Source organism: Rhyacophila brunnea, unplaced genomic scaffold (genome assembly GCF_057557595.1).
Source record: "Rhyacophila brunnea isolate RB1 unplaced genomic scaffold, BYU_Rbru_1.0 scaffold_12, whole genome shotgun sequence".
Taxonomy (NCBI): domain Eukaryota; kingdom Metazoa; phylum Arthropoda; class Insecta; order Trichoptera; family Rhyacophilidae; genus Rhyacophila; species Rhyacophila brunnea.
Genome location: NW_028232774.1, coordinates 36,817,434 through 36,829,570, shown reverse-complemented (window position 1 = coordinate 36,829,570; position 12,137 = coordinate 36,817,434). Strand labels below are relative to the sequence as shown.

General features: G+C 34.5%; 2 protein-coding genes across 2 annotated transcripts; one reads left to right on the top strand and one right to left on the bottom strand.

Moving 5' to 3' along the window:
* Nucleotides 1–227: 227 nt before the first annotated feature.
* Nucleotides 228–7,563, bottom strand: LOC147078118 (protein phosphatase 1 regulatory subunit 42-like). Its single transcript, XM_085940201.1, has 6 exons — nucleotides 7,341–7,563; nucleotides 3,582–3,890; nucleotides 2,435–2,669; nucleotides 1,329–1,444; nucleotides 1,108–1,216; nucleotides 228–754 (listed from the first exon to the last, which is right to left on the bottom strand). The coding sequence occupies exons 2-6, from the start codon at nucleotides 3,825–3,827 to the stop codon at nucleotides 612–614; spliced, it is 849 nt and encodes a 282-aa protein (XP_085796327.1). The 5' UTR covers nucleotides 3,828–3,890; nucleotides 7,341–7,563; the 3' UTR covers nucleotides 228–611.
* Nucleotides 7,564–8,272: 709 nt separating this feature from the next.
* LOC147078117 (uncharacterized) lies at nucleotides 8,273–10,519 on the top strand. Its single transcript, XM_085940173.1, has one exon. It carries the CDS (start codon nucleotides 8,273–8,275, stop codon nucleotides 10,517–10,519), a length of 2,247 nt encoding a protein of 748 aa, XP_085796299.1.
* Nucleotides 10,520–12,137: the final 1,618 nt, after the last annotated feature.

Below are 12,137 nucleotides of genomic sequence, written 5' to 3'. Positions count from 1 at the left end.
AAGTGCATAAGGACAAACATGAAAATATGCAAACTCGTGAATTTATTCAACTAGGTAGGTATGTTTGAATCAAAGAATTTTAACTGTACTTTATGAAGATGAAGGAAAGGGAATAGCAGAGGGTTTTCTTTTGTATTAATTACCAACTAGTGACTTTGGTGTAAACGTGGAAGCTCCTGGAGTTTCTATGATTGTAATGATATATATGCAAATAAAAAGATAGAATTCAGTGATATAATAAAGATTTTAATTAAGTACCTTTTAAAAATACAAAATTCATTATTACAATAATTGTTGCATTCAACCAAGATTCAAAAATAAAAACAAAAAAAATGTCATTACTGACAATCATGTTAGGTGGATACCATTAAATTTTATTACACTTCCCTTGGGTCTTTACCATGGGCTAAGCAAGGCGAATGTAGGTGGTCACCGTCTTCTAGCTAGAGAGTGACATACGCATTGTGTGGTCGGCAAATATTGAATGTACTTTGACGCAGTTTCAATGTTTCTACACACATCAAAGGGCACCAACATTCGCGATGCTTGGCCCAACATGAATAGGTACCTATAGGTAGTGCATTAAAATTTTTACATATAACAATGATATTTTATGGCCAATCTGTACTTGTGTTTTTCAAAAAATCTTCAAAAGGTGTTAAGTTTTTCCCCTCGGCAAATTTCACCTTTTCGCCAGCCTTATTACGCCAAAAACATCTTGGAATTATAGAAGTCACCGATTCACTCGATTTAACTGAAAAGAACAATAATGTGAGAACAAAGAGTAAACATAGATTAACAGAACACAATGCACACTTTCTTTCTGTCTTGGAAGCTATTACACATGCAGTACGTTTTATGTTTAGAAAGTTAGTTACGTATCATAAATTAACATCATTTTCGACCGTCAGCATATATTCAACTGATCTCTGAGACTAAATTGAGACTGATCGATTGTAAATATCCTGACAGATGAAACCGTTATTGATTTATCTAAAACATAAAATTTGGAAGCTAAACTAATACTAAAACAACAAAATGTTGTCGCTTATTTAATTACTATGTTCTTCCACGAAAGATTAACAGTAAAATATAATGCATTGTTACTTCTCAATTGTCTTGATTTAGCAGCCTCGATTCGTTTGGACTCTAACAGAGCAAGTTGAGCATCGGCAGAAGTGTTATCTGGCTGAAGAAAGTCAGGCACAGAGAGCGTCTGCAAAATTACATAATTTCAAGGACACATAAGATAAGAAAATGTTATTTATGTAGGTATAAAAAAAAATCACTTGTACAAATAAATATGTATTTTGAGCGTTATGTCAAACCTGCTGGATTTTTTTGGCTTGCAGAGATTTCTTTATCTGTAATTCTTTCTGTTTCTCGTCAAAGCATTTTAAAAATCTTCTCGTAGGATCTGATACAACCTGTCCATCTATCGTATCTGTAACATTAAAACCACACTTTAAATATTATTAAAACAATTTCTCTGGACCAATAATCATCCAAAATAAAGTAGTGGATGATAACTCTAAAAATAATACAAACGTTGAATACTGAATGTAGGTAAATCAATTGAATTTGAAAAATTTAGAAATACATGTTGGTGCTTCATAATATCTTCTTAAGCTTGTATCACATCACGTCATATGAGCTCATGGCATGGCCCCCACATCCTAAAGGGGGGCCCCTACATATAGCTATGGTTAAGGGCGACGGTGTTCCGCAGAATATCAGAGTTCCCACTAAAGCACTGGTTCTAAACCTTTCTCGTGTTGCGAGCCCCTTTTGTGTTAGCCAGATAACCCGTGACCCCTGCCAATTAAACATATAGCTAAAAACATGCACCACGGGCAAAAAGTGTGCAATGTCATTTTACTTGGTATGTATGTATCAGAACTACACTGAAGTCACCTCACGCATATCACGCTATACCACTAATCTCACGCGTGATAGAAAGTTTTTTATTTTCTGCAATTTACACATTTTCAAGTAGCGTGATATCACATGTCTCTGACTTTAGTGATTTGGAAGGGAACCCCCACAGTACAGATTAATGATAGGCTATATCCCAATACAGTACATTTTGACGCAGGGTTTTTAATGTGTGATTGTCCTATGAAAATTAACCACGCATTATAAATATGCAATTAATAGTGTGTGTTGCAACATTCAATACACCAATATTAAATGAGCGTCATTGCATAAACCAAGAACAGTTGTCAGTATTCGATGTATGACGTATTCTTAACACGTGTTTAACTTTATCCTGTATTCTTTCGCACTCGAGATCGGTTGCCTGCTTCTTCAGATCCGTTAGGTATTTCAGATTCCATTATTTCTGAGTTCCCTGGGAACCCCTTTGGTGTATAACCATAAACATTGCCATAGACTGCTGTTATGATCTGTAATATTTATTTAATCTTATACTAACCAAGTTTTGGGCATTTGGTGATAATAGTTTCCTTATATCTGTGTTTGGTGCACATGGGGTTTCCACTGAAATCGACTTCTCTCAATGATATCAACTTCGTCATAGACTTTCCCAGTGATTCATAGTCATTAAATTTATTTTCTCTGGCTATTAGCGTCACTAGATTATGCAGGAATGGCAATACATCTAAATGTAGCAGCCGATTACCAGATATATTAAGAACTTGAAGTCTACACTGCAAGTAAAATAAAAACAATTATACTGAAGGATTGAACGTACTTGTTGATGATACTTAATACTGTTGTAAATATGTAAACTTTAATCAGTAATATTATAACACTCCATTTACACGTGCATGGATTTACTGTTGACAGTAATTATTATTACACATTTTATAATATTTTTTTAGTATTTTTGAGGCATGCCGAACGAAATATAATTTGTCATATAAGTCCAACATGCGTCCATTTAATGTTCTGTTTATTGTTCTATTAGTAACAATAATAATATATTCATTGACACGTTTTCTTTTTCAAGTAAATGGGTAACGTTTTTAGTCATCTTTACACGATTTAAGAATTAATACCCCCCCGTCGCCATCACAAAACAAATTGACGTGTACCCAACTCGACGTTCTCTCTCCGAATGCCAGCCAGTCCATAAATTCGTCGCGCCTATAGTTGAAAATTATTTGCAGTTTCACTGGTCTTAATGTTTTCAGATACATATTTATTAATTATTAATACAGTTGAAATTGTAAATTATCAAAAAAAAATGTCTCAAATTGCAAGCTTCGTATTTTTCCGCTAAGTGCCTCTGGTAGGTAAAGACTTCGCCTTAAAACAAGGTATTAGTGAAACACAGTCAAATGCTGGTATGTATTGGGAATAATGTTTTCAGGCAAATTTTTTTTTAATGAAAACACCCCAATGATGAAATTGAGTAGATAAGTGAAATACAATATAACATTGCACACAGACATGAGCTGAACATAAGTCATTGAAGAAAACCTTTCCACGAACAGTAGGTATAAAGCAAACATTCACAAGAATATAATGAGCATTGAAATTCCTTGCTGTTCGATTATCACTGACTTGTCTGATGCCCAGCACATGTCTATCGAGTATTGGCAGCTTTAGATACTTACACTCAGAGCCTTAAGACACCTAGGCTCAAAACATATAACTTCTCCATATTCCAGAGTCTGTTTTTCTAAATGAAGTTCTTCCAAATTCCATAAGTCTTCTAGTTTTTCAACCACACTGATGTAGTTATGCCCCAAATATAATTTTTTCAAGCATTTCATTTGACATAGATTTTCTATTCTTGATATTTTATTCCATTGTAAATATAAATGAGTTATATTAGTAAAATTGTTGAGTTCATCGCCCATTTTTTCAATATTATTACTGTGAAAGTAAATAACACGCAGCGATTTTGGGTTGTGTATTTTTGGCTGTAACATTGAACAACAACAAATTTTTCATTTGCCACTGGCAGAAGAAACATATTATTCTGAATTTATCAATGGCGAAGAGTAGAGGTAGGCTGTGGAGATTCGACATAAATAGCGCACACAAAACTTTATCAGTCATACTTATATCTTTTCCTTAAAGGAACTTCGCCATTGGAATTTAATCTTCATAGACAGTACCTACCTAGATACCTAAATACGCAAGAAGATCCTTACTCTTTTGGATTCATAAACATTTAAAATTAATATTACACATCAATGCAACTAATTATCAATGGGAGTTATCTTATTGTACCTACCTACCTAAGGGAGAGTCAAAGGTAGGTTGTTAAATAAAAAAAGGAAGATAATAGGTAGGCATATAGATTTTTTATAATCAGTTATTAGCCATTTACTCAAACCCAATGGATACACACAATATTGATTGAGAAACATACATTATTTTGTATTTTTTCACCCTCTTAAGATTCAAACTGACAGATCATAAGTCGAATGTAGTTACCTACCTATTATTTTTATTAACTTCTGTTCCACGGTGGGTGTAATTACGATATTCCTATAAATAGGTAGTTATTCAATTTGATGGGAAATACCATGGAAATACTTTCATTTAAGTATAATTAATTTGCAAAAAAACATACTTTTAAACATCAAATAACATTGATAATATTTACATTAGGTAGGTATGTATTAGATGTTATATTTAATCTCTATATATATAAAAATCTCGTGTCACGATGTTTGTGGTCGAACTCCTCCGAAATGGCTCGACCGATTTTTATAATTTTTTTTTATGTATATTTGTTAGGTATGAGAATAGGTCAACAAGTATATTTCATACCGTTAGGTGATAAGGGTATCTCTATCCAGAAAATTTTTCTTTTATTTTTTTGACAATTTTTTTTTTGTATTTTTTTTATTAATTGGCATAAAAAAATACCTATAACCCAAAATTTTCACTATCCTACCCCCACCCTCCTATTTTTTAATCGCGATTTTATTATTTTTGTATGAACAAATTTAACCGTCGTTCGTATTTCAAACAGAACGAAATTATTTATGTTGTTGAATGACAGATGGCGCTACGTCCGAGAAGAATTCAAGAGAAGCGTCGCGTCATTTTGACATTTCATTCGGCATATCACAACGCAGTGCGTGCAAAATTTTGTACGATTTATTTTCATTTATCTATTTTTATGTGCGTGTATTACAGTGCACAATGCCAGCAAGACGCAAGGGGGGCCATTTGGGCCGTCGAACGAATAAAGCAACAAACATGCGAAATAGTAGAGCAAAAAGAACAGACGAACAAATCTAACAAGATAACAAAAACGTGCGTGTAAGCATGTCGCAATTGCGTGCATCTCAATCACAAGAGGCACGAGCTGAACGAAATCAACAACGACAATTGTAACGGAGCCAAGCGCGCCGGTTCGTAGTTAACACACGCAGAGCAAATGACCGACAACGCCAACAAGTACATCGAACATTTACATCCGCTTCGTTCCTTCGTCTCGCATTCAAGTACGAGCCAGATATTGAATATTCCGCTCATCCAAAAGTGCTGATTGGTGCTATGGACAAAGAATGTTCCCATTGTCATGCGCTCAAATTCAAACATGAGTCAGCCGGGATGTGTTGCGCATCAGGAAAAGTGCAACTACCAGAAATTGAGATACCACCAGAACCATTGAACGGCTTGCTCATCGGCACGGTTCCAGATTCAAACCTGTTCCTGAAGTCCATTCGCACATTCAATTCATGCTTCCAAATGACTTCATCCGGAGCAACAGAAATAGTTCACAATACTGCGGCAAATGGTCAACAATTCCATTCTACGTTCAAAATCAACGCAGCGGTGAGGACATCAATCATGTGGATGCACGTTGCGGCTACAATAGCCTCAATTCGCCTAATGCCAGGCACATCGTCGGCGAACTGGACGCCCTGTTGAATGAGCACAATGAATTATTGAAATTCTTCAAAGCACACATATACGAATTGCAAAGTCGCAATCACGCTATTGTCATCAATCCTGATAAAACACCAGCTGGAGAGCACGTACGTCGATTCAATGCGACTGTTGTTGATGACATTGCTGGAATCATGGTTGGCGACCGCACATCGACGCGAGAAATCGTGATTCGAAGAAGAAACAATAATCTGGAGTTCATCGCTGACACACACCGTTCATACGATGCTCTCCAATATCCGCAATTTTTCTGGAAGGGACAAGACGGATATTGCATAAACATTAGACAACGAGATCCTGTCACAGGTAATTCATTCATTATGAACATCATTACTCATTTTGAATTGAGAAAATGAATGGCTGATGTTTTTTTGTTTTTATCGGCGGTCATCGTCTACAGCGCTCTATTCCTCTTTCTGTCATAGATCCCATCCCCACACACTTACGATAGATTCGTGATTTTTTATTTAACAACCAAAATATTCACTAGAAATAATTTATATGGCAGAACAACGTTTGCCGGGTCAGCTAGTAATACTATATTATTGTAAACTTACAATCTCTTTTAGAAATTTATCATTAGAATATAAGTGAGTTGAGTTCTTCTCATTTTGTTTCATTTTTGTAGATACTTTATTTGTTGATGGCTCAAAATCTGTTTTTGATAGCTCCATGATAATAGTATTTTATTTTGTGTATAAAATGACATTAGATATTGATTTAACAATACTATTTACACGACCAAACAAAACAGTAACCTAGTTCAATCTATAAATTATGCCAGGAATTACCAACCAGTTCTGAAAAGCTGTGTCAACGCTTCCATGAGAATTTGAAAACTATTGTACAAGGTGTACCACTGTTTTACAATAGAATAAAAAGAATATATAATTAATTAATGATTCTGCTGATGATTAATGTGAAGTTAATAAGGATATCGATAAGAAAAGTTAAAGTAGGTAGGTACTTCGATAGATATTGTGGGATGTAAATTGTATGTGTATTCTTCTCTCTTTGACCATGTCCGATCCTAATAGGATCATATAGGCCTCCACAGAGTGGAGGTTTGTATTAACAGATTTTATAGATTGAGAAATGGATGTCAGCTACTCGCTCAACCTATTAGGTCCATACTCTGACTCATACATAAATTGAAAAACAATACATGTGTCACTAAATTTCAAAAGCAGCCAAGTCATATAATAGATAAATAGGAGAAAAACAGCTTTTTGTTTTCTCAAATACACAGTCCCAAGGGTGAAAGTTTATATTATTTTGAGTATAGAATATTTAAAATGAATAAATTCCACATTTTGATAATGCAGAAATGTTAGAAAGCAGTAGTTCTTCAGCAATTCACAAAAAAGTCAAAAATACCTAAAGGTGGACTTGGCTGATTTTGAAATGTAGCAACACATATGTACTTGCCAGACCCAGGATTTGAACCTGGGACCCTCCACTCAATAGGCTGGCGTTTAAGCCACACGGCCATCGTGGGTGTAATATGTATAGTAGGTATCTATCTACTTATGTATTAGTTACCATTGAAAACATTGTTCATGTTCAGGTAGGTATATTATTATCTGTCTTGATGCGGACTAGGTAGGTGTACTATTACTTCTATTTTTTTAATTTACTCCATGTCGAACTGACAATGTGTCATATGTGCTCCATGATGACATCATTATTAAAAATAAAAGGTTGGTAATAACTGCATTGTTTTGTTTAGACAGGGTACTTTAAAAAATGTATTTTCGAAATTCAAAAAAGTCCATTGACAATAAAAATAGATTAGTGACTACTTTCCAAGCACTGAAGACAGTGACGTTCCTAGACAAATTGCCGCCCCTGGACAGCGCCAAAATGCCGCCCTATTTTTTATACAGTATTTTTTTTATTATCCGTGCACGTGTCGTTTCTAGTGACCATGTATGTTGAAGGGCAACGGAAGTAAACTAGACATCACGAACCCGACAAAAATTATAGTCCTGTTAATTGAAAGATATTTTCGTTAGGTATTACTAAGTTTAGATAGCTATTTCTATATTTGTGTATACATGATTCTACTCGATTTGCCGCCCACAAGCGATGCTCAATCTGCCTACCCCCACGGGACGTCACGACTGAAGAGAATAAAATTTATTTCGGAATGATACGAATAAATATGACAATTTTGGGAAGATATTTTTTTCAGCTTGGCAACAGGCAAATAGAATAGCTTGTAATGCTGACAACACTGACAACGGTCAAATTTGAATTCAAATCAAAATAATGACGTTTGTCTCGCAATAATATTCCTTCCGTACAATTTAATGTATTATTATTGTTTTGTCCTGTCATAATAACGTGGATATGAAAAATTTATGATTCAAGCAATTCACCTGATCTAGTTATGGCCGATAAGTTGAGTGCATATACGGTTCTTGAAGTATTACCGAGTACGAGAAGTGGAGAAGCTTGTTACAAGGTTAGACACAAACACACAAAATCATTATTTAATTGGAAGGCGTACGACTCGAAAAATTTAAAACCATACCAATTGGACGGTGCACTGAACGAAGTGAAGCTTATAAACACCTTCGAGAATCTTCAAATCATTAAATATTATGAAACAATATTACATCCGATGTCAAACACTCTTTACGCTGTTACCGAATTCAATCCTAATCAAAAACTTTCCGATTTGATTGAAAAGTGTAAAAATGAAAACACTACTTTTGATGAAAGCTTCATTTGGAATATTCTTTATCAAACTACTGTCATCAGCAAGTCTCTGTCAAATGTAAAAGTAAACATTTTTCGTAAACAAATTAACCCTTCTGCAATATTCATAGACCCGGATCTTAAAATCAAAATAGATCCGTTTTATTTAAAAATGGACAGCAAATCACCAGAGACAGCGTATTTATGTTCGAATAAAGCTTGTGAAGTTGGATCAATACTTTATGAAATAATTACTTTGACTAAACATTCGGGAAATGATGCGAATTTGACAAATTTTCATTACAGTGAAGAGTTGCAATGTATGGTTAAAATGCTCCTGCATAAAAAAACGACCGCCTGTAATTTGGAACTTGATATTATCCTACATCACCCGACAGTTTTGTTTAATATCACGAATGACTCAAAAACAATATTTTCACATAATGCTTGTTTAGCAAGCCCAACTCTGAGCCAAGATAGTGCATTTGAGTCTGATGAATCTGAAATTAGATTGAATTCAACATCATTTAAGTCTTCGTCAGTACAGAATATAACATTTGATTCTCCAAAATTGAATCTCTCCGACAACACTGAGTTTCTTGAAACTAAATCAATAAATTCCAAAAATCCTTCAAGGTATTTGGGTATTAATTTGTCACCGACATTGGCTGCGCTGGATCTTAAAATACCAGGGTACGTGCCACCGAAACTGTCTGATCATGTTGGAAAATGGAAAAGTCGCCTGGAGTTGTATAAGGAACCCAAAGAAGTCAGCGAACAAACACTGAGCCATGTTTGGATGGAACGATTGGCAGCGCTGCGTGAAAGGGAAGAGGCTGTTCGACAGAAAGAACACGCTATCGACACGAAACAGCGCTTCAATGAAGTGGCTTATAAGATATCTTCCGATCTAAAGAAAGATAAATCTGCGTCTTCAAAGGAAAACGTTAAAATTTCACCTAAAACAATGCCTGGTATTACACTTCAAACAGTCATGAATCAAAAAGTTCTAATACCCGACAAAATTAAAAACCCGCCTGTTAAACCAAAAACACGGCTTTCTTTATCTGACGGGAGTGTTGTTAGCACTACTGATCGAAACGATTCAATGAATAGGAAGATTTATCGGAGATCCAGTTCAGTAAGAGCTCGATATAGAAAAAAGAAGACCATAAGTTACATCGACATGGACAGTTCCTTATCTGCTGATCAAGGAGATACCAGCTTCTTGCCAACTTCCACTAAAATATCGGCAGACTTGGTACCTCGACCTTCAAGCATGCATAATATTGCCAAAAGAAAGGTGCATTTTAATCCAAGACGCAACCCTTTCGCAGACTATGAGAGCATATCCAGCACTACTTTGACATTTTTTGAAATTGAAAATATTGACGGATCGTACGAAGTACCAAATTCAATGCCACCTCCTGATAATATTGCCGATAGAATTGCTAAATTCACTTATTTGGATCTCGAAGCGATGACAAACCAAAAGCGGGCGTTGATGGAACAATGGCGAAAGACTCCGCCTAAAGTGAATCGTGGCACAAAGCCTAGTAATCTTGGTTCGAAAATAAAAGCTGCAGAAAACATCAAGAAAGTCAATAATTTAAAGAATTCCCTGTTCAACGATGTGCCTCATAATCTATTGGAATCAAAACTTTCAATCCACAGAGACAAGACCATCGGTACAAACTTAGAGAAATGTCCTACAATTTCGGCAAGAAAGAGTTTCGGTGGTTCTTACACAGAAAACAGAAGTATTTTTTCAGGTGCAGTACCAGACGAAAGAAGGCAGACGATATCTACAACGAAGTCCTCAATTTCATTAGGAAACAAAGAAAACGCCAATACACCAGGATCCGGTAAACTAAAAAAAGATTCAAAGCGAATGTCTATATTGGGCTTCAGAACACCTTTCAAATTTCGCATCTAAGTTTACGTCATTAAATGTTTATTGTAAAATTTATTCATATTAATTAAAGATAACATTTTCATATATCTATGTAACATACTTGCCATATATCCATACGCCAATATTTTTACCTGTATTTTAATAACTCTATAATATAGATACATATTATTATGCATAGCTATGTCTACACTTGTGTGTTTTACGTGTACTATAGATCTACCATCATAAATTGGCATTTCAGCGAGGGCGCTAGTATGACATTGAGAATATTACCATAACTAACAAAAAAATGGTAATTTATAATTTTTTATTGGTAGTAGATTTCTGTACAAATATTATGCAATCCATAATTCGAGAAACATGTTGTAAAATTAAATGGCATTTGTAACAAATTTATCCTCGATAGACAATTTTAGTTTCAAATTCGACCGGCTGCCAACTTACGATGGTAGATCTTTAGAAGCATGTACCTGGGTTTAGCTAAAATATGCTTGATTGGCCAAAGTTTCTAGTGACGCATGCATTAGCACATGTGCTTCCACCGGCAGTTCAAAATTCTGTGCAAGTTCATATTTTTTCAACAAATTCATCAGCTGGCATTGCTACTTTGAAATGAGTTTTTTCTTTATCTATAGCTCCAAAATTTCCAAAAGCATGTAGAAGTTTGTTCTAAACATTCGTAAAGTTATTAAAAATAACTTTTTCATTTAATTGTCGTTATTCCAAAATTCTACTTTTGTAAATAATCGCCGATATTTTTCATCACAAACCCTCTAATATAGCAGCAATTACCCGTGTCTATTACAACATCTATACTGGTGAAAAATTGAAAACTGCGATGCACATGTGTAGGCATGCGTCTAATGCATTCATCAAAAGTTAAAGGTGAAACCGCACAAGTGTGGACATAGCACATAGGTTACATTGACGAATTTGTAATATTATGTCTTCCATTTAAATATGTGTACCTATCCTAGCTTTAAGAGAGTATATATATATATATTTTGAATAGTTTAAAAGGCAGTGTGCCTTATTTTGATATTAGATTTTTTTTTGTTAAATAAATCCTAGATTTTCTTTTCACTGTTTGATTTATTTTGATACCTAAATTGGACAATGTAGAATTTTTATTACTTTCAGTCTAAACGAACTTGCCTGATATCATGAAGCCTATGAGTGGGACATTGATAAACTTTCTTTGTAAAACCTACCTGATCACTGACTTAACTCATTTAGTGCTGACACCGCGACTGGGCATTAGATATAATTAACATAATATTTAAATGTGGTAATTAAATATTAAACAGGTCAGCAGTGATTGTGTTAATTCTATCTTGTCTTTGAAAAATTGTGATCTTTTTATTCCACCTCAAATGCATTGTATTAATCCATTGGCGACAATTTAATGTTGATGTTGACTAATAATTGATTCTGGTCAATTGGCGTGAATTTGGCTTTTGGTCTACTTTTTTCTCCTTTTAAATCTGTCTTTAATTGGTTAATATATAAATAGTTTAGCTTTGACTCAAAACCACACAATAATGCATTATAAACATGAGGAAATATAGTGCTTGCAATATTTTATTTTGTAAGATGTTTTTAATCATACTTTAAGATAAATTAATTATTATTATTATGT